The 23,899-nt window shown below is 46.8% G+C and overlaps 1 protein-coding gene across 7 annotated transcripts in view; it reads left to right on the top strand.

The window, feature by feature from the left end:
- The window catches only part of NIN (ninein), a 388,280-nt gene that overhangs the window by 319,992 nt on the left and 44,389 nt on the right, over positions 1-23,899 (top strand). For 4 of the 7 annotated variants that reach the window (XM_085626981.1, XM_085626982.1, XM_085626984.1 and 1 more), the window contains one exon: positions 4,119-4,310. In XM_085626981.1, coding sequence (XP_085483107.1) covers positions 4,119-4,310 — 192 coding nt within the window. Of the gene's footprint in view, positions 1-4,118; positions 4,311-5,602; positions 6,122-23,899 lie in introns of those variants that run through there. The other 3 variants (XM_085626985.1, XM_085626986.1, XM_085626987.1) reach the window with 2 other exon arrangements.

Genomic DNA, 23,899 nt, shown 5'->3' on the forward strand with positions numbered 1-23,899 from the left:
TACACAACTAATAGACGTGTACATTGTTGATAATGCGGACACACATTTGCATGCATCACATCACGCAAATGGCAACTTGTACACCATGTGGAGCTAGGTAATCTGTTGCTGTTTTTCTGTCCTCTAACATCTCTTTTTGCCCTATCTCTGAGCCTACTTAATACCCTGTGCCTATGTCTTAATGAGGTTACGCTCCTTAAGAAAACACAAAGAAGGAAAAGAAATAGAACACCAGTTTTGTTTTCTGTTTACAGAAACCAATTGTATCATCAGAGTTTAAACTCTCAATTCTGTGTCTTTTTTCCTTCCATCTACCTGGGCAGATATTAAATGTTTGCAATAATTGTGATGAGACAGACTTTGGGGTATTTTCAGGGGCCACTGTAGATTTTGGGAAACTGGTATATGGGAGAAATTAATTGTAATTAAAAAGTCAGTTTTTTCCTATAGTATGTACTTTTGTCTTAGTCTTCATCAAGGATGGGTGATTGGCACTTGAACCCATTAGCATGTATTTCCATGGTTTAGATTTCTGTTTTCAATGTCTGGTCCGTATCTCTGGCACATTGCGGTATTTTGTACATCTCAACAAATGTCACCAAAGTTCTGCTGGCACAGGGTTGATCTTGACTATTCGCATCACTCAAGCCATGGAGTTTGAGGTGTATGCATCAGACCACCAAGATCGCAGATACCGTAGACGCCATGGGTTTCACAGATTGTAAAAGGATGCAACATCACCTGCAGCACAAGTCGCCAAATTCTGCCTTTTACTCACAAATGGAGCACTAGTGTGTGTGGTTTCGCACACCAACTTGAGTAAATGCCCTCAAATTGAGATTAGGAAGTGGAAATCTTTGAGGTTAGGGTTTTCCCTCCTATTTAGAAAGGACAGGATATTAAACGCTTGGTAAAGATAAATGATTGATTGTTATCGTCTGATAGCCCCAAATACAGAGGATCCTCTGCAGTACAAGAACTGGAGGAAGTTCAGGAGAGGTCAGTGATGGTATTCGATTGTGACTTTAGGAACTGACACGAGTGCAGGTGTAAATTCTGGTGCACTCTGCGGTTGTTTAGTTAAGTGGTAACACCTTCACACCTTTCAAGAAGTCTTGCAGAGAGTAATCAAAGCAGATACTTGTGTAGTGTTATGCAGATATAATACTTGAGGATTGGAAGAGCTTTTGCAGCAAATAACTGCATCTTGGAGAGGCTTTCCCAAGGTATATTTGTCTTTACTTAGTGAGGTGGTTAGGTTATGGGTCTGTTGCTGATAAAATATGCTGTTCAATGCTCCCTGATAGAGCTGTAACCTGAGAATATGCAGCTCCATCGGCTAAGCAGTCTGCTATAATATGAGGCAAGAAACCAAGCACATTTGCACTTGGTAGAGTATGAAGATTTTCAAGAGACCTGGAAACTAATCCTACTCATGCCTGACTGATTTGTGCCTAGGCCAATGGTTTAAATTGAAAAGTAGGGTTTTAGCTCTGATTTTGGAAGTTAACCCAAAGGGGAAAATTCATGGATGCAACATTAATAATTTAAGGTACTTAATCCAAAATCTGAGTGGAAAGCAGAGGAATTTCAATGGTAAAAATTCACTCTAGTAGAGTAGTAATTTGTAGAGTCTACAGGTTTGTTGGCCATGCCACTTTAGACATCATAGTATCATTTCTAGACACTAGGACCGCTTGGCATTAATGTATTCATGTGCAGTCTTTTTGTGCTTCTTCTACCTGAATGAAGCAGATGTAAAGTAAGGTTTGGAGAAGGAGTTGATGAGTTCTGCACATGTTCTAGTATTACAGGTGGCATCTTACCTGTATTAATCACAACTGATTAACAACTCTGCAACAATAACGAGCACAACTCAAATATTTCTAAGTAGGCTTGGATAGATCACACATGCTGCAACTGGTGGTGAGTCAGCCCCAGGTTCTTCATGCAGGCTCTTGGCTGGAGCTTGATAAAACAATATAGGGGGGAGTTTGGGAGGTGTCAGATCATTTCCAGTTGAAGCGTGATTCTTGCCTATTTTATAGTCCAAGTTAGAAACCGTGACAGAAAGTTCCTCCAATTAGCACACCCAGTTTTTCTGTGTGTCCCCTGGTCTACTATTCCTCCCTTTTTAGCAGTATGTTGTCCTTTTGTTGGTCTCAAACAGCAAGTCAAGCCGGATCATAAGCTTTAAATCGTTCTCAGTTTATTGGTTGTTGTTAGGGCATTGGGCACCAACAGTTTGAAGATCCAAGTAAGCTCAAATTCTTCAAGTCTTCTTAAAATAGTTTGTCTTTGCTGCACCTCTGGCCCCTTTTGTGTCATCAGTTTGCACTACTAGGGCTTACCTCCATTATAAACTGTACTTGGGCTGGTTCAGTTTGCGTGTTAGAAATCACTTTTACCCCGTATCTCACACTCTGATGATTATCTCAACCCCCCACTCCACTAAGCCATTCCTTCCTAAAACATACCCAGTTCCGTTAGCAGCAGTAGTTGAAACTTCATGTTCATAAGGCCTTATCTAGACGTCATTACAGCCACTCCTTAACCTTTAGGTTGCCTCCATCGGCTTCCTATTTTGCACAGCTAGAGGTGTCTGTTTTAAAAACCGACATCTGTTTAGTTTCTCTGTTTCCCATCGACAATCTGTTTAACTGAGGGCTTTATGCTGATTTGTCTGCCACCCCTCTGAGGCTTCCTCCCTACGTGTGTCGCAGTAGAAGAGGTCTATAAAAACATTGACTTGCGTAGATCAAAATCCTGTTGAAAGTGTGCAAATGCTTTCTTAGTATGCCCAGAAGTTGTATATCTTAAGAATGCTCATCATGTTCCATTTCTGAAACCCTTCCACAGTCAACAACGTGCTGGTAGCTGAAAACCTAAACATATTGGTCTTTTCCTGGTCACCTCCCTCTCCATTCCATCACCCAGTTAGCTCTTTTGCTTATTTGAAGGGTAACTTTTGTCACGTTTCAGATCTTAGCCCCATTCAGCATGTGCCCCAAACAGAGCAAGCTCTATTCCCATTGCCAGAGTCTCTCCCCAAGTGCTAAAACCCCATATTATATTAGAGCTAGTTGTGAGGCATTTTTACAAATGTTTGTTATGGTTGCCAATACCCCTATCAGATTTAAAGTGATAGTTTCACCAGAGCTAGCATTTGGATCTTGCTTTCCCAGAGAATTTCTCTGAGTTACTGTTTTATTTTTGTTGTTTTTTTTCTTTTTCCAAGGAGTAGTTTGGCATTTCAGTGGTTACATTTTGTAAGGTATTTACGGGATTAGGCAACTCTAGCATAAAATGAAAATGATACATAGAGGTTTTGTTAGTAGGGTTTGTGAACTACGGTGCATTGACACTCTGTATGAAATGCACACTCCTACAACCCCGGCCGACCCCAAGTTATACTTACTTGGAGAGTGTATTGATCAGTTTATCAATAAAGTAGCATCAAGACAACTGGGCCCTTTCCCTGCATGTGCAGATGTGGTCCATCGTTGAGTTAATGACTAAATGTAAACAAGTAGCAGCTAAATGATTCCGAAGAGATGACTTAGATTGCAAAACATGAGCAGACAACCTTTATTCCACAGATGCATGTAATTTTTATGATTACAGTGCATGTCGTTTGCTGAGAAAGTCAGTGCCAAGGCTCACTGCGATCTCAAAATCTGGTTAGCAAAATAAATGTCCGCATAAGGTTCACAATTGTATAGGAGTTCGAAAATATTTGGTTATAGGCAGTGTGTCCCATCAAATCTTTTTTACGAATATTGGGAATGGTCAAGGTGCATCAGATGGTAATCGTGCTGAGCAGAAACATAAATGTCCATGTGAGGTCCTTTCATCTAGGCCTGAGGGAATTGTACGTTTTTAGTGCAGTTGGTTATAAAGGAAAGTTCCTTAACTCTGAGCCATTGATCCCAGCTTGTTTTGGTTTTTAATTTGATTCTCTATGGAGAATTTGAGAAGTGCTTAATCAAAGTGGAGTTAGCCATTAGCTGGAACCGCAATGCCTTGTAGATCCTCTATTCTTTGGCTCAGTACAAAGTAAAATTGTTGAGTATTAGATATGAAGCTGCAAGCATGACGCTGTATTTCTTATTCCGCAGATGCTACACTCCGGCTCCAGTGTGACGCTTAGCCAATCCCAGCAATCCCGAGAGCTCCAGCAGCAGGCCTCTACCATGGTGCCGAAGGAACAGTTCCTGCAGCTTCAACAGCAATTGCTGCAGTCAGAAAAGAGGAGTCAACAGCTTCAGGAGGAACTTGAGAACAGGACCTCTGATGGCAACACGCCACAGGTATGAATTATTTTTATTGTTTTTATTTTTAGTCGTACTCTTTTTGCAAAGATGGTGTTTCCTAATGTGGTGATTTTATTTCTTGCCTTTGATCCTCTTTTGATCGTTTCTCTGGTTATGCCAGTTTTTTCCAAATTTCTCCTTTAGTGAAAAAATCAGTATCTGACAACCTCAGCTTTTGTGATTTCTCAAAAACACCCTTATCCGCTGAGATGATAAACCAGATTTGTGCAGTACCTCTCAATGCCAGTGTTTCATATGCCAGGCAAACATCTCCAAACTGATTAAAAACTTTTAACAGAAAATACCAGATGAATCTGTTCACCCCCAAAATAGCACACTTTTATTAACCATGGATGACACTAAACTGACTTTTACTTACCTACTAACTACTACTAACTGGACTGCTTCTTCACTTCTCCACTTAAGTCTACTTGCTTTGCAAATCAAGCCAATTGACATTTGTTCAGTGTGCTCAACTTGTGGGACTTTGGAGTGTATGTCTCTTGTGTGTTATCTTGTGTTTGTGTGTTGGCAGTGAATGGGTTAACATGTCAAGATATCCATTTGGCTACTTAAGATTACAGTATGCGATGGAGAAATAAGTCAAAAGCGAAACATTTCCTTGGTAGTATATTTGACAACTATTTTGTCAGCCAAGTTTGGGAGTAATATATAAATTCTATATTGTCTATTTATGTAGGAATCTACTACAAATTATTTCTCTAATTTGATGCTCGTAGCACTGACTCACACAGACCATGACTTAAGTTAGCTTACTTCCGTATGAAGCCTATCATTTATTTACTACTTACAAGATTAAATAAGCATTTACATCATTTACATGAGCTGTGCTCCTTTAAAGGATGTGTGTTCTTTCTGTTGCCTTCCAACTTATTACATTACCAGTGAACTGTTTGAAGGCACAAACTCTACTACTTGACCACTGTTACAAAACCTACCTACTCAAAAACAGAGAGGTTAATCGATTGTAGTAACTTTACTTAAACTCTGCCATATGCAGTGGTTCTGGATAGGGCATTATAAAGGGAGGGTATGTCCTTTGGCATGTGAATGTTTGAGCATTATTTTGTTATAATATTTGTCGACTTTGCTGCGTTTGTAACATTTGTTCTGCCTCTGAGCTCCTTTGCCTGTGTGAGCTTTGTGTTCTGCAGGTGCTAATTTGTTAACAGTTTTACTAATTGTGTTTGGTGTATATGCATGTGTAACAGTAGACTTTATAATACATTGACCTCGGGTGAAGTGTACTACTTGCATTCTTTCCATAGGCCTTGCTACCGGAGCCGCGAGCAGTGCATACAGATTCCTACAGGAGAATTGGGCGCCTTTGAAGGCTCTGCTGCATGAACGCCCTCCTTCCGTTCACAGACACTAATAATTAAAACTGGCATAAGCTGAGAAATGCTTTAAATGGAACAGTTATGACTGAATGGTCGTTTTTTTTTTTTTTGTTACTACTGAGCCGTCTGCAGTATTAGTGTGTTTTTTTAAATTTATTTGAACCCCTATTTTTGTTGAGAAAAAATTATTTTATAAGATTGACTCAATCATTTTATTTATTTATTTGAAAGATAATTCATTTGTTTTTTGTCAACCAAAAAATATATTTGTTCTTTTCCATCCTGCATGTTGTAAGTATTTATAATGAAGGCAATACATTTTATATGGTATTTGTATAAAACTGACTTTATTTATACTGAATTTTGTACAAACTGTATGATATCTTTTTGTCAAGAGAAGGGGAACATTTAATGTTCTAGGTAAATAAAGAGACATTTTAAATATCACATACTTTGTATCTTATTAACATATGATGTAATATCTATAACTCATGTTTGCTCACCCTCTGGGGTTTCAAATACCTATTCTAGACTGGTCCTTCAATATATAAGCTTCTTTCTGTACCTATCAGCCATGTTTCTTGATTTTCAGGAGGATGTCAAGAAAGGTTGTTTTTTTTCGGTATGATTAGTGTTAAAATTGGTCATTGATACTGTGAGTGTGCACTGTAATCAAAGCCATATTTTATAGTCCTGTTGTCCTTGCTGGTGGGCCTGCTTGCTGGCAGCAATTCCTCCTGGCTGCTGGCAGCCAAGGGCCATAAGATTGGTTAGATGTCTGTCATGCGTAAAAAGTTCATCCACAATCTAAATGTTTTCTTGAATGGCCTTTAAAGCAACATCGTAGTTATACAAAGGATGGTGTACTTGCTTTGTTTCTTCCCATTATTGACACAGATGGCAGAAGGATTTCTGTTTAAATTTGCTTATGGAAGAATGGGAGTTTTTGTTTTATATTTCAACTAGTTTCAAACTTTGTAAACTTGTATTTGCCAATTTGTGGCTGGAAACAAAGGTGAACAGCCTAGCACCCTATTGCTGGGTAGTCATCGTAGTATTGACCCCACCAATCCATCAATTTATATTTGTCATTTGCATATTGGTTTAAATGAATTTGCTTTGTTGCAACCAAAATTAACAGACCGCTCTTACATTGTTTTGTTCTACTTGTGAGATTTTCAGCATGGTTCCTTGAAATGGATGGAACTAATGCCACAAATTAAATTATGTACAATTGTGGTTTTATTCACTGCCCTTTTTACTTACAGGTGTTTTTGCTTGGACAGGTGTTTAACAACCAGTATCAAATATATAACATTAAAATAGAACATTCAATAACACCACTGTTCACATTTAATCCCTCCAGAGGTTTTTTAATCTATTGTATGTGTTATGTACTCTTAGGGTTGTCCCTTCCATTCCCACTGTAGAGGAACCTAGTACCACCCTGTAGAAGGACCAAGAACTCTTGAAGTTTATAGAAGTGGATTTGAAACCATTCACAGACAACTGCAATTTAGTATGGTACAGCAGGGACTTTGCTCACAATCTTCAGATACCAGTCAAGTATAGTACCACAGTCAGCAGAGGCTTCCAAGGCCTCATAAATTCACACGGGCCTCCCTATAGAATTACCCAAAGAATTATTTCAAAGCCTAGTGATTATGGCATTAAGAAGGTGTGTCCTGTCTGAAAGGTAACAAAATCATTGTTCTAGTGGACAAGCATTTGATTTTGTTCCACACAAAACATCAATAGACGTTACGGACAAGGGAGCGTTGAGGTCACCGTTACATTTCTTGTTCCATACATATGACTTGTTACAGTGAACCCCTTGTGTCTTCGCATTTGTTGACTCTTGGCTTTAATTTTCAGATCAGGTTCTCTTCCAGGGGATCCTCATCAATAGTCATAAGCATTAGAATATTCCCGCCCATGTGCGGGATCCCGGAAACAGTATATTATATGTGCCCCACATATATATATCCATACATATATACCTATATGTATACACAAGCAATTGCAGCCCCTAACACCCTAGAGCTGAACCATGCTGTAATTTTCAGATCAGGTTCTCTTACATTGAACTTTGAATGTGTATTATTCCTTTTACCAAACAAGTCTGTTACACTGTGGTAATCTAGATCTTAGAAGCTCTCCACCCACTTGAAGATGCCTTTGTCTACCTCTCTATTTCTGCAGCTCCACCAAGCTTTTTTGTTAATTAACTTTAAGGTTTCCATACTTGTGATCTATCATTCTTCTGTCCAACAGCTTCAGGCAGGCTATTTGTCCCACATGGAGTGAGTGAGGGCAGACTCCAGAGGTTGCTCGGCTGTTTGTAGGGCTGCTGCTACTGCTGCAGCAGACAACTGAGTGCTCCCTGATATGTAAATGCTAACCTTTTCTGCAAGCTCTGTCATCTACAGAATTTTTATTAGCACCTCCAGGTTGAAGGAGAGCATCATTTTATCCCATTTACTGGGTCAGGACTTTACAATGTGCGCTGATCGCAGGTGTAAGTCTCATCCAGACATTCAGAAAATGTGATCATATGTTAGCGGAATGGAGAAATCTTCCCTTATTTTTATGGAAGAGTGCATCAAAACTCAGTCTGTCCTGTACATATGTGCCTCTTGGTATAGATGCATTGATATCTTCAAGATATCTGTGCACCTCCAAGACTGGTCTGATTTTGCTAGGTAAAATGCTTAGGTCATGTGTGTTAAGTGTTTTGCACAATGTTCCCAAAATCTGTAAATGGCTACATCCTCTCACTCACGTGAAAACTTCTGAGATGTTTCATGAGCTCTTCAAAACTCATTTATTTTGCTTTTATCTGCGTACAGGATGTGCTGCATCATAGTGCTTAGAGATATTTGACATACAGCTAGTCTATATGTGTGAGCAGATTAATTTATATGTGAGGTAATCTCAAGTTTAGCATGTACATCTTAATAGCCTACATCATCAAGTGATTTCTTAGATGGCTGAATCCCATGTCATTAGGGACTAGAACTTTTCCATGCAATGACAGCATGGTCTCATGCTATTCAAGTAATCTTGGTGATCAACCTGTGAAATCACAAGTCTATTTTTGAACGTCAGACTGCTGGTCGTGAACTCATTTAGAATATCTTCAAAGGACCCACTTCATCTAAGAGTGTGGCATCCAAATGTTTCCCTTTGTGATCGAGATGATGGTCTGCCTTCTCATTAACTGCACAATCCATAGGCTACGGGTTACTATGTGATGACTCATTGGTTCTTTTGTTTGGTCTGGCCTTGTTTAGGTTATGGGCGAGACCTGGTATTTTGTTTACTTAGGGGGCTACAGAGCTCCAACGCACTGCAATTGTTATGTCCCGTAAGGCTACTAAATGCATCACATGGAGGAAAGTGGGCACGTCAACCCAAAAATGCAGATACTTGACAAATACAAATTTATTACTTGGAATGTCAGCGGGCTGGTTTCCATTCACAAACGACAGAGTGTACGCTCCATTACTACGTAGGGGTGAAAACGTGTTCTTTCTCCAAGAATCACATCTGATGGAGGCAGAGGCCATAAAATTAGGAGGAAATGGAGGGGACAGATGATCTCTACAAATTACTCTGCTTTCGCCCGGGGGTGACAATTTGGATAAGGGGAGGAGTACCATTTATCATACAGGAAAAGAGGGTAGATACACAGGGACAATACATTTTCCTCCGCGGCATGCTAGATGGTGCGCTGCTTATCCTCCGGAGTATTTATGCTCCAAATTATGACCAACATCAATACCTTACAGGCTTGAATTCGATATTAGTGGGGTGGGACACTTATCCGTGGATTCTAGGGGGTGATTGTAACGCGGTCATGGACATCGAGCTGGACAGATCACACCCCCTTTGAGAGGCACCGGGGCCAGCAGACAGGCAGAGGCACTATGTAATTGGGTGGAGGGTTGGTCCCTGATCGATACCTGGAGACTTCGGAACACCCACCACTGGGAATACTCCTTCTCCCCAGTCCACCGCCTACATACTAGGATAGACCGGATTCTGTGCTCCAACTCCATTGCAAGACAGGTCACCGATAATACTTAGCAAAGTCCCCCTCGGACCATAACCCCCTAGAAACGGTCTTTAGCTGGGGCAGAATACCCACCCCGGTCCCTACATGGCGATTGTGGCCCCGGCTTCTAGAGGATGCTGTATTCCACAGCACGCTCTCTACAACCCTACAAAATTACTTCACGGAGAATCGGAATACTGTGTTCGAGGCATATGAGCTGCAGATTATACACTGTGCATAGCTTGCCATCTGGTGTTGGGCCCGGATGTTTGCAGTTTGTTTTTCCTCTTGGAAAGTCTTTGGAAGTCACGAGTTCGGTGACTCCTCCTTTGGTTCGTATTGCGCATGGGCTTCGGCTCCATCCTCAGATTGTTTTTTTCTGCCATCGGGCTCGGATGTAATACTTCGCGCTCCGGTCCCGAACTTCCCAGTTCAACGATCGACGCAAAAATCCTCGCTCATCGAGCTTCTTCAGATAATAAATCATCTTACTCACCTTCTCTTCGGCACTTCTTCGATTCCGGTCGTCGACGGCGGCCTTCGGGCCTATTCCGGCTCCGGTCTCGGCTGATGGAAAGGACTCCTTTCAAGAAGTGGCCTCGATGTGGGTCCAAGTTTCCCCACACCGATCTTCATGAGGTGTGCAACCTCTGCCTCTCCCCAGAACACGAGGCCCGAGACTGTCCCGCCTGCAAGTCTTTTTGCTCTAAAAAGACCATTTGAGATCGACGGGCTAGACGCAACATGGCGCACTCCTCGACCTCCGCTCCAGTCGACATCTTCGGGGACGACGTCGAAGCTCCGGGACAGCAGGGCATCGAACAGGAGGACGACTACCTCGTCAGCGTTTCCGAGGCCGACGACTCAGATGTGGAGGACATCACCCCGGCGCAGCGGGTTGTGAGTACAATACCCCCTCCCACGCCGATACCTAAAAAGGCTGCGGTCACACCTTCGCCTCCGGGCCTAGGCAAGACCAAGGACACTGCTTCTCACACCCCACCTTCGGGCCCGGTAAAGAAGCCTATTAAGCCTTCCGGCAGCTTGGGCTCGAGCCAGCCGACAACCGGTGCCGAAAATCACCCTTCGGCACCAAAGAAAAAATTGGCCTCCACACCGAACCCGGCACCGAAGTCTTCGGCGTCGAAACCTGCTCCTCCGGCGCCGACCAAACATCACAAGACCCTCGGCACCAACACTCCCGTGCCGAGGCCTTCTTCGGCACCGACCAAAAAATCGGAGGTTCCAAAGAAGCACGGCTTCGATAAGCCTAAAAAGCCGTCTGCCCCGAAAACTTCGGCGCCGACCGAACAACCAGTGTCGCAGGAACTTTTCACACCGGATCCTCTGCAAAAAACACTCACCAAGGATCCAAAAACTGGACACTTGACATTGTCTTAAAAAAAAAATAGACACTTGGACAAACCAGCTCCACCTCCAAAGAGAAAGGACATTGCTACATCTCCTTTCAGGGTGCCTTCCCCACCTCCTCCACCCTCTCCACCTCCACCCCCTCCACCTCATTGTTCCCCCACCTTGTCTCCTGTCCCAGACGATTTGGGAGACCCTTATTATGATCCAGCAGATGTGCCACAAGACCCCACCCCTACTGGATCTCCAGACCCATGGGATGATTATAACAATCCGGACATCCCAGATGTCCCACAGGATGACCTTTACCCATCTAGGCCATCCCCACCTGAAGATTCCTTGGGCTTTCACCATTTGTTACAAAGGGCGGCACACTACCACGGGGTGGAGTTACATACTGACCCAGTGGAGGAGGATTTTCTCCTATACACCATTGACGATGCACATAGGTCTACTGCCATTCTACCTATGTTAAAGGGCGTAATTAAACATGCACCTGAGGTTTTTAAAGACTCAGTCAGGGCCAGGGTCCTAAACCCTCGTATAGAGAAGAAATACAAAGCCGCCCCCACAGACCCTTCTTACATTAAAGGCCCTGCACCATTGGATTCCCTAGTGGTATCTACAGCTAGGAAGCGCTCAAATTCTCAGGCGTCAGGCGAAGCACCACCACCTGACAGAGTCCAAGCTCCTAGACGCGTCGGGGAAGCGCACTGCGTCACAAGCTGCCAATATATGGCGTATCGCCAATACGCAAGCACTGTTGGCCTGATACGACAGGGCGCATTAGGATGAGCTAGAGACCATCATGCACCATCTCCCTGAAAAGTACAAGACTAGGGCTAATGAACTGATTCAAGAGGTAAAAACAATAACCAATACCTCGATACGCTGTGCCCTAGATGCAGCAGATACAGCCTCCAGGGCCATAAACACCAGTGTCCTTCTCCGTCGCCATGCCTGGCTCAGAGTTTCAGGGTTTAAACCGGAGGTACAAGCCTCTACATTAAACCACCCATTCGACCAAGATCATCTATTTGGCCCCAAAGTAGACGAAGCCCTCAAAGATGAAAAAAGATACAGACACGGCGAAATCCATGGGAGCCCTGCAGTCACATACTCCCAGGCGCTCCTTTCGCCGCTCTTCCTTTCGGGGCACGGGCAGAGGCTACTCCTCGGATAGTGCATCCACGTCCTACAAATCCCCTCCTCAATCTACCTTCACAAAGGGTTATCAAAGAGGCGGATACAGAGGCAATAATAGTAAGGGCAGAGGCAAAACAAATACCGCCCGCTCTGCCACACCTCCTGCCCAATGACTTTCCCCCGCTCCCTCCAGACCATTCCACTCCGGTCGGAGGCAGAATACAACATTTCCTTCACGTCTGGGAGACAATCACCTCAGACTGATGGGTGACACAAATTATTCAGTCAGGGTATTGCCTAGAATTAACATCTACCCCCCAAACATTCCACCCAGGCACCGCCCTATGTCTCAAGAACATACTGCGCTACTAACACAAGAGGTGATCTCCCTCCTGCAAAAAGGAGCAATAGAGCAGGTCCCCATAAATCAACAAAATTTAGGGGTCTACTCCCTGTACTTTCTGATTCCAAAGACGGACGAGACTCTACGACCTATCCTAGATCTCAGACCTCTAAACACCTACATACATTCAGACCATTTTCACATTGTAACCCTTCAACAGGTTCTTCCACTCCTCGCCCAGAACGATTTTCTCACCACTCTGGATTTGAAAGACGCATACTTCCACATCCCAGTACACCAGTCTCACAGAAAGTACCTCAGATTTGTGGTGGACGGACAACACTACCAGTTCAAGGTGCTCCCGTTCGGGGTAACAGCAGCACCAAGGGTTTTCACCAAGTGCCTAGCAGTAGTGGCTGCACACCTCCGAAGACAGCACATTCACGTCTTCCCGTATCTGGACGACTGGCTGATAAAAGACACGTCCTACCAACAATGTGTGCAACATACCGCCGCTACGGTCCAACTACTTCACCAGCTAGGTTTCACGGTGAACCATCAAAAATCCCACCTGGTACCATCACACACAAAACAATACCTCGGAGCCACCATAGACACCTCAAAAGCCATAGCCTATCCCAATCCTGCCAGGATTGCAAAAATACAGGCTCTGCGTCAAAAATTCCTATGTCAACACTCTCTCCCAGCAAGAGTGTTTCTGCAGCTCATAGGGATGATGGCCTCTTGCATCTTTATAGTGCCCCTTGCAAGACTCCAAATGCGTCCACTCCAAGAGTGCTTAGCGCGCCAGTGGAACCAGACCCAGGGACAACTGACAGATCTGGTGTTGGTAGACGGTCGCACCACAAACCTTTCCAGAGGTCGACCGTTCCTGGACCCGGTCCCACAAATAATCCTAACAGATGCATCGCTCTCCGGCTGGGGAGCTCATCTGTTACATCTCACAGCACAAGGCACATGGACGCCGCAACAGAAGTTACTCCACATCAACCATCTGGAGTTACTGGCGATCTTCCTTGCCCTAAAATCCTTCCAGATGCAGGTTTCAGGCAAGGCAGTCCTCATTCGCACAGACAACATGACTGCCATGTACTACATTCAAAAACAAGGGGGCACACACTCCACAGCTCTCTCAATTAGCACAGAGCATATGTAGATGGGCAATTCCACAAAAGATTTTTCTCCTAGCCCAACACGTCCCAGGCGTACAAAACACCGTGGCAGATCTGCTCAGCAGGCAGACACAGCAGATCCACGAGTGGGAACTTCACCCACAAGTTCTTCACCCGTTCTTTCAGAAGTGGGGGCATCCACACATAGACCTATTCGCCACCCACGAAAACAAAAAATGCCCAAGCTTCGCCGCCAGATATCCACACCCATTGTCCAAAGGCAATGCGATATGGGTGAACTGGTCAAACAAATTTGCATACGCTTTTCCACCTCTCCCACTAATTCCATTAGTGGTGCGAAAGCTACAACAGCATTCCCTAACGCTGATCCTAGTAGCTCCAACATGGGCCAGACAACCGTGGTATACCACACTGCTGGAACTCTCGGTAGTACCACACCAAAAGCTACACCTCTCACCATGCCTCCTAACCCAGAACCATGGAGAGATCAAGCACCTGGACCCAGCTCAGCTCAACCTTGCGATCTGGCTCCTGAGGTCCTAGAATTCGGATACCTTAACCTTCCCCCTGATTGCATGAACATTATCAGGGAAGCTAGACGCCCTACTACTAGAGCTTGCTATGCAGCAAAGTGGAAAAGATTTGTTGTTTACTGCCACAACAACACAATCAATCCTTTAAGTGTATCCATACAGCACATTATATGTTATTTACTCCATTTACAAAGGTGTAACCTAGCATATACTTCCATTCGGTTACACCTCGCTGCAATTGCTGCTTATTTACAGAACAGGCAGCACCTCTCACTTTTCAAAGTGCCTGCCATCAAAGCCTTTATGGAAGGCCTCAAAAGAGTAATTCCACCCAGAGTACCACCCTCACCCGTCTGGAACTTGAATATAGTCCTCACACGGTTAATGGGACCCCTTTCGAACCATTACATAAATGTGAGCTGCAATTTCTCACATGGAAAACAGCTTTTCTAGTGGCCATCACTTCCCTCAGAAGGGTTAGTGAAATACAAGCACTCACTATACAGGAACCTTTTCTCCAAATGCATCAGAACAAGGTTGTACTCCGCACCAACCCCAAATTTCTACCCAAAGTCATTTCTCCATTCCATCTAAACCAGTCGGTAGAATTACCAGTCTTTTTCTCGCAACCCCAAACCGTTGCGGAAAGGGCTTTACACACACTGGATGTTAAAAGGGCTTTACTTTACTACATCCAAAGGACACAACCTTTCAGGAAAACCAAACAGCTATTTGTTTCCTTCTCCCCACCGCACAAAGGCAACCCTATTTCTAAATCAGGGATAGCTAGGTGGATTGTAAAATGCATACAGATTTGCTACCACAAAGCAAAACGAACGCTATCTGTTCCCCCTAAAGCCCACTCTACAAGGAAGATAGGGGCTTCTATGGCTTTCCTAGGGAACATACCACTAGATGACATCTGCAAAGCAGCGACATGGTCAACACCGCACACCTTCACAAAACATTACTGTGTAGATGTGCAAACCAAGCAACAAGCTAGTGTGGGCCAAGCTGTACTAAAAACACTGTTTCAAACAACTGCAACGGATGCCGGTGGTCGCCGCTAGGGTTGGGTACTGCTATATAATCTATGCACAGTGTATAATCTGCAGCTCATATTCCTCGAACGGAATATGCTACTTACCAGTATGCATCTGTTCTTGGCATGTAGAGCTGCAGATCTATACACGCCCACCCGCCTCCCCGGCTACCTGTATCCGTTCCAGTCTTATCTTATTTAGATACAATACACATGGGTTTCTTTACTGTTACTACTACGCTCCATCTTTCCCTGCTGGCGAAAAACAATCTGAGGATGGAGCCGAAGCCCAGTCACCGAACTCGTGACTTCCAAAGACTTTCCAAGAGGAAAAACAAACTGCAAACATCCGGGCCCAACACCAGATGGCGAGCTATGCACAGTATTTAGATCTGCAGCTCTACATGCCAAGAACAGATGCATACTGGTAAGTAGCATATTCCTTCCACAATTTTAGTCGAATGGGAAGCAGTGAAGGCAGTCATACGGGGTACAGCTATTAGTGTCATGTAGGAGCCAGACAAGAGACACATAGGAAATTGAAGGATATTGAAGAGTCAATATCAAAACTGGAGCAGGAAGCGGCACGCGACCCTGCGAAGCAAGGACAATTGCAGGAAATATGCATACAACCTGCAGAACAACTGGAAAATCTTAGACTGATAGACTATAGGTCATGTACCCAAAATGCGACATTCCGATGCGGACAAACCGCGAACCCTCCTAGCGAAACTCATAGGGAATGACCCTCCCACCACAGTTATTAGCTCTATTGCTCTACCCGGGGGAGGCACCGCAGACACATAATATGATATTAGCGCATTCAGTACATATTACGAATACTTATACAGGGCACCATTACACACGGAGCGATCCCACATTGACGATTTCCTTATGGGTCTACCCTATCCGCAGACACCGGGAGGGATGAAGGAGGCCCAGTCGGGACCCATCACTAGTATGGAGATCAAGACAGAAATAGGTGGGCTAGCGCGTAATAAGGTGCCGGGTCCGGATGGAGTGCCTGTACAATTCTTTGCTACCCACTTGGATATACTGGTACCACAACTGGAGGAGATATACAACAAATCGCTTGAATTAGGACATCCCCCTTGTACTACTGTGCAGGCACTGGTAATATCGCTGCCCAAGCCGGGCAGGGACCTGACCGATATGTGGGGCTACTCCCCCTGTCGATCTTCTGCACTTAATATAACATCCTAAATTCAGCCCTACCTTAATCAACTAATACATATAGATCAGTGTGGATTTATACCTGCTAGGAGCACGTCCCTGAATATAAGAAGACTACACCAGATCATGTCCAGAGACCTTACACACCACCACCGTGTGGATTGTATCTCATTAGACATGCGACAGGCATTCGATGCACTGTCATGGGACTATATGTTCAAGGCTATTACACGTTTTGGCCTACCCCCAGATTATGTCCAATGGAAAAGGCTATTATACGCAGCCCCGATGGCAAGAGTCAGATCCGGGAAACACATTTCCAGAGAATATCACATCTACAGGGGCACACGGCAGGGAAGCCCCCTATCCCCAATACTCTGTCTCGGCTCTGGAGCCTTTCGCCCTCCGCCTACGGACAGAGGCTACTTATTGTGGAATACGTGTGGGCACATCGGTACACCTGGTGTACTGGTGCCAATGACCTAATCCTCTATGGCACAGACATACTGGAGGGGCTAGGTCCGATCACTCGTATTTTCACTGATTTTGAACAGATCTCGCGTCTATCCATTAACGACTCCAAATCTAGTGCCTTTTTCTTTCATGAACAAACACACCTGGATAGTATTGCTTTTGGGGCGCTTACATTCCCAACCGCTCCGCATACTTTTAAATATTTGGGCATCAACGTCTATCGGTCACAGGCGGATATGTTGGAGGGGAATCTAGTGAAGGCTATCCGCGGTATACAATCTCAGATAGCTTTCTGGACCACGCTTCTCTTTGCTGTGGGCTGGGTGGCCTTATCCAAGATGGTGGTGCTTCCCCGCCTCCTATATTACTTCACAAACCTGCCTTTTCTGGTACCTACCAGCATTTTTAACTTACTAGACACATTGATTGACCTCATTTGGGGGGCGGGCCGCCGCAGAATAAGCCTTAAGAAATTACAACTAGCCACACGGGGAGGCCTGGGATCACCTGATTTCAGAGCTTATTTTTATGCATGCCAACTGCAGTGGTTATCTTATTGGACGACCAGCCGTACCCTGCAGGAGATCAGATACACAGACAGACACGTGGAGCAGGGAATACTTGCTCCACGTGCTCCTCTTAACACGTGCGAAGGCCCCTCCAGCATTGCCTGCTCTACTACACACAGCACTGCAGTGTTGGGAGAAGGCCTTGAAATATGCGACTAGGGGAGGTCTCTATGCTGATAACATCCCACTGGTGGGGATACCCCTAGCGTGCAGCAGGCTGTTGGAGCACTTTTTAGCGAAGGATCCCTTATGGATCATGACACCTTCGCGCAATTCACGGGAGCACCAAATATTTTATATGTCACACACGCTGCCGTGCTACATTATGTGGATCGTCAGTGGGCCCCGCAGAGGTACAAACCCCAGGTAAATGAGTTGATTAAAGCCTTTTATTATATGGGACGAGGTAGCCATCTCATAAACTGGCTGTATAGTAGTATCCGATACGCATGCTAAAATTCTTTTGGATACTACCCGGGCGCAGTGGGCGGGGGAAGTGGGGTGACTTGACAGATAAGGAGTGGTTAGGCATATTGAAATACCCACATAAGATACCACGTAAAGCTAAATTTAATTTTATACAATGTATGATTGTCCACGAGCTTACCTGACTCCGCGCAGGCTCCAGAAAGTGTATCCGGCAAATGCCCATCAGTGCCCCCGATGTAAAAAACCAGAGGCAGGTCTCCTTCATATGTTATGGGAATGCCCGCAACTCTGGGAGTTTTGGGACGGGGTCCAGAAATCGATTACAGACATCACACATCTATCAATAGAGGGGGCGGCGATGGAATGCTTACTGGGTGTCCGGAAACGTAAGAAGTCCATAAAGGTTCAGTTATGCTTTCTGGACTTGGCTCTTTTTGCCACAATAAGTGCCATCACCATGCGTTGGAAGTCGGCCAGAGCTCCAACATTACAAATGTGGCAAAGTGAATTGATCAGATTGGCAGGAGCAGAAAGCGCTGTGCTGCGTAGGGAGGAGGCAAGAGCCCTCCGGATAACCGTGTCATCTCTAGACTGGGATACGATGGTTGAAGCATGTAAGAACAACGTACCTGCTAATCCCTCTGATGCTCTGAGTACTCATAAGGCAATGGGGGGCAACAACAAGGGAGTGATATGTGCAAATCAATGCTCCTGTTTTTGTGAAAGTAGCGGCGTGCTCATTGCTGATCAACATAGAAATCTAAGTGATGCGGGACAAACAACAATAAGACTCTGTATAATATAGTTGGAGCCCGGGAGGGAGGTGGAATCCATAGGGGAGGGGGGTGTAGCGAAATGGGTGTTAGTTTAATTCTGCCATTGGAAAATAGTTAACCACCTGTTACGTGGAAAAGATACCATGTGTAACGTTTTTCTCCCGTCAATATCACTGCTTCATATTGCACCCTCCTTTGTGGTTGGCGAAAGGGACACCAAGGCCTCCACAGCTCCTTATATGCAACTATGTCGGAACGTTGAAGCAAGAGCTCTCATAAGAATGTATACCAATAATTGTATTAAGTATGAGACATTGTGATAACAGAAACCAAGAGAAAATAAAAATAAAAAAATAAAGTTGGTTTAAAAAAAAAAAACTGCACAATCCATTGAGGTCCTCAGTTAAGTGAGTTAGGGGTTCACTTCCTCATTCACATGCCTTGCAGAAAGGCACGCTGAAGGTCTTGGACAGACCTCCTTAATTTGAGTACTGAAGAGCGATTTTGTTTTTAATTATTGTTCTGTTCACCATATTTCACCTGTCACTGTGGACGGGTATGTTGATGTGTTGTGGTTCATAGAGGTCTCTCAGCAAGAGCCTGTAGAATAATTAATTTATTTGAGGGAATAAGCATATCTGATAGAGACATCTAGCCGCAGATTCCTTAACTTAGAATATCCCCAGGCGTCAGACTGGATCCGCAATTTTTTTGCAGCAGCAGCACCTCTGCGCGCCGGGGGACGGCGCAACATGACCCCGCCCTGACGTCGTTCACATAGGTGACGTCAGCGAGGTCATATAAGTCCCTCCCTGCGCGCTGACGTCAGTTTCCTTCTTTTCCGCATGCAACGCGGATCTGGAGTGAGCGGTTCCTCTGGCCTGTTTTCAGGACTCCTTGTCGACGCTTCGCATCAGGAACAGTGTGCAATGCCTTCGGGCTTTAAAACTTGTAATTCCTGTTCATGGCAGATGTCCGCGACGGACACGTATTTTATTTGTCTGTGGTGTCTGGGCGAGCTCCATGACTCCACGGACTGCGAAGCCTGCCAACACCTGAAGCCGAAGTCTCGGCGGGAGCGCCATATGAAGCTTCTCTCGGCACGGCTGTCCCAGTCGGAGTCGTCTCGCCCCCCTGGCCTCTTCATCAACGGCAGGTCCCTCTACTGTCCGGTTCCGCCGTCGTTCGCCCTCCGGGGTCCGGGCCGTCGTTAGACCACTTGGTAAGTCGAGGCGCTTGTCGCCAAGGTCTTCGACCTCCCCTTCTGTTGTCAGGGGCGCTGGTTCCCGGAACATTCCGGACATGTGCTCCCGACAGTCGCCCCCCTCTGTCCGCCCTTTCCGGGTGTGGGGGCGACTCGGGCCCAAATGGAGGCATATGCCGCGGCTCTTCAGGCCTCTTGGGTCCTCTCCTGTTCCTGGGGTGTCCTTGGGGCCTCCACTTCTTGTGGGATCTCCGGACTCGCCGGCAGGTTCGCCCTCGGCACCAATTGAGCCTTTGCCCCCCAGGAATGTCGGAGATATGGTATCGTTAGAGCGCGGCCCAGTTGGGTCCCCCTCTACGGTCCACGTGGAGTCGTTGGGGCGTGGCCCACCTAGGTCCCCCTCTATGACCCACAGTGCCTCTGCCACGCCGCGTAGCCCCGCTGGGCTCCCTGTGGCACCGCAGGTGGTTGCCGGTGCTCATAGCCCTGCCTTGAGCACACCCTGGGCTTCCGGGCAGGCAGTCGCCTGTCTGGAGCCGGGGTCGGTGCCGTACCGGCGCCGGAGGCTCGGCTCCGCCTCGACTTCTTTCTCCGGATTCGGTGCCTGTCATGGATGAGGTGGAGTCGGCGCTGGGGTGGCTCCGAAAGCTTCCCTCACTGGCTCCGGCACCTTCTTCTTCGGAAGGGAAGCTTTTCATAGTTTCAGCGTCGGACGGCGCCAACTCAACGCCGGATGCAGCCGAGTCGGCAACTGGCGAGGCATGGTCGGCGCCAACGTGCGTCGTTTTGGCACCGTGTCGACTGCTGAGTTGTGGACTCTTCTCTAGAGGCCTCTGGATAGAGTTTGACGCCGCCCTCTCATCTGCGTCGCCGGAGGTATTGTTGCCAGTGCCCCCCTTGGAATTTGTGGAGCCTCCTCAGGAGCTCCCAGATCCGGCAGGCTCTTCGCCTCCCCAGAAGCCCCATCAGGATCCTCATTCTTCAATGGGGCTCCCTTGCGTGAGGCATTGGTCGCACCCTCATTGTCTTGTAAGGGTCAGCTTACAACCCTCCCCCACTGATTAGTTGTTGTCCCATCCTCGGAGGGCTACTGAGACTGGTGCGGCTATTTTGAGAGTGGTCTCATTGGCCACCCGCATTTTAAACATGCAACCCCCTTCTGCCCCCTTGTCTGTGGACCCCATGCTTGAGGTCCTTCACCATTGGTCCGGGAATGTGGAGCCGCTTCTGCCCTTTGAGGCTTCCCTTTATGATACCCTTTTGGGTACCTGGGTCCCGCCTGCTTCAGCTGACCCGGTGGCTCGTTCAGTTTTGCACTGTCACCATCCAGCTCCACATTGGGTTTGTGTTGTAGACTGCCTTTCCTTCCCCGCCCCCCCTAACGCTTCCTCCCTCTCGGGAGTCCAGATGGCTTGAGTCATGGGATAGGAACATCTTTGCATCCACTAGTGCGGCCCTACGGTCCTTAAATACAGTGTGTGTTTTGGCTCGGGCTACCTCTGCCCTGTGGGACTCTGCAGAGTCTTTGCTTTCTGCCACCTCTGAAGGTGCTCAAGTTGATCTTTCACCTCCTTCGGGATGGCCGCGACCTTGCCGAATTCACAATCCGCTCAGCCTTAGATACTGCGGATTCTTTGGGTCAAGCTATGGCTGGCTCTATTGCCTTAAGGAGTCGCGCTTGGTTGCGAGATAGCGTCTTCCCTGAAAATATTCGGGAGCGACTGGTTGACTTACCCTTTGATGGAGTTTTGCTGTTTGATGCTCACGCCAAGTCGGCGGTTCACCGGCTCCTTGCGGGCTTTCGTCCTCCCACTTAGGTCTTCTTAGGCCTATCTTCCGTGGTGGTACTTTTTCATTTTGCATCCTTTAGATGTGTTCTGTGTTTAACATGGGCGGTGTGCCTTACGTCGTCTTTTTCTGTGGTCAAGGGTGATTACCCTTTTATTGGCATCCCTTGGATGCGTTTTGCTTTGAGCTGCCTGCTGTGGCCTTGTTCCACAGGTTGCTGTGTCTGGTCCTCTGACTGTGGTATTGAGCCGGTGGCTCAGCTCGGTAATGTCATACGGCTCGGAACTCATGTTCACGGGTTCAGTTAGTTACTGTACTCTCTTAGCTTGGCTTATTGCCCTAAGAGGTGTTCCCCGTTGTTTGGGGTATGCATACTCCATGTGGGGTACTTGTATGCTATTGTTCGAGGCATGTGGGCTGCTGAATTCATATCTGTGCATAGATCGCCGCCTAGTGTTGGGTCCGGATGTTTGCACGTTGTTGTCCTGGAAGAGTCTTCGAAGTATCCTTGGATAGGTGACTCCTCCCCTGGACTACAGTGCGCATGGGCATCCTCTCCATCCTCAGATTGTTTTTTTCCGCCATTGGGTTCGGATGTGCTATCTTAGCTCAAGTTAGGAAAATATTTGGTCGAGGCCAAAAGGCCTTTAGTTCGCGTCGGTACTGTTTATCGATCGGGTTTCAATAGCATTTTGTTAGTTTACTAACTTCAGCACCGACTTCTTTCGCATTTACCTGTCCATCGACTACTTCGACGATGGAATCCAGGACGCCATTCAAAAGGTGTCCGGTATGCAATGCGAAGTACCCACACATCGACGTCCATCCGGTGTGCAACAAATGCCTTTCGCCGGACCACGACGAATCGACATGCATGGCCTGTGCCCGGTTCCGTTCCAAGAAGACTCTAAGGAACCGAAGAGCGGCGAGACTCGAGGCGCGGCACGCGGCACCGGCCCCAACAGACATCTTCGACGAGGCCGACGTCGAAGAATTAGAAGTCATACCCTCCAGTCCCGTTTCCGAACACGACCCCGGATCGGACGAGGGCGACGAGTCACTCTTCCACAGAGGTGAAGACGACACCGAGGTAGGAGACGACGAGGAGGCCTTAGGGGCCGAAGAGAGTAGCTCCAATGATGAACAAGGCCTACCTGTTCAAACCGAAGAAACACCAGCGCCACAGCCTTTGGCTCCGGTCGAGGGATCGCCTTCGGGCCTTACCCGAGACCCATCCCGTAGTTCTTCGGCCCCGCCCTCGGGCCCGGCCTCGGACGTTCAGCGGCAGCCATTGCTGCATAAGCCAGCTGGTTTCCCTACCACAAAACCGAAACCGAAAGCTGCTCCGGTTCATACGAAACCGAAACTGAAAGTGGCGCTGGTCGGATCGAGGCCTTCGACGCCAGCGCAACGCGTCGGCACCGACCGCACCAAGAGGGACTTCGGTGCCGAACTGGAATCGGGCGACATCGGAGTCGACAAACGGAAAAAGGCCATCGGCACCGAGAAACCTACTCGGCTACCGACGCCAACGACACCGAGGGCAATACCGCCTGCTTCGCCTCGCGTCGCTCCCTCGACGACGCCGATGCCTCACGTATCGAGGACGTCGACGGTGATCTCCACACCTCGACTCGAGGACCCGCCGGCACCGAAAAAATCCACGCCCGGCTCTACGAACCTGCCCGGTGCCAAAGCCTCAAAGACGCCCCAAGTGCGGCCTACTGCGACGCAAAGCAACAAAACCACGGCGGCCCTCAAAGACCCGTCGGGTTCCGGCCCGATCGGAGCTCCAGCAACCTCTACGGGGCCAGCCAACATTACCTTCGGCTTGCCTCCGTCAACAATCCCGAAGATGTTCCAACTCAGGACACGGGTTACCCAGACTCCGGTTCCACCGGACGAGACGTCTCCGTCACGTGTCATCGACGCCGACACTGGCAGGATGATTCTCCACGACCGAAGAATAACTTCGGAACCGCCATTGGACCCTTTCAGGATCCCACTAAAAAGGAAGCTGCCTGTGGAATCAGAACCTCTCCTTTATGAACCGTTCCATTCCTCCTACCAGGATCCACACCGGTTCTCCCCCACACGCTCCGACACGGATGCATTGGAGGACTACATGGATGACCAAGCACCCTA

Source organism: Triturus cristatus, chromosome 9 (assembly GCF_964204655.1).
Source record: "Triturus cristatus chromosome 9, aTriCri1.1, whole genome shotgun sequence".
NCBI classification, from domain to species: Eukaryota; Metazoa; Chordata; class Amphibia; order Caudata; family Salamandridae; genus Triturus; species Triturus cristatus.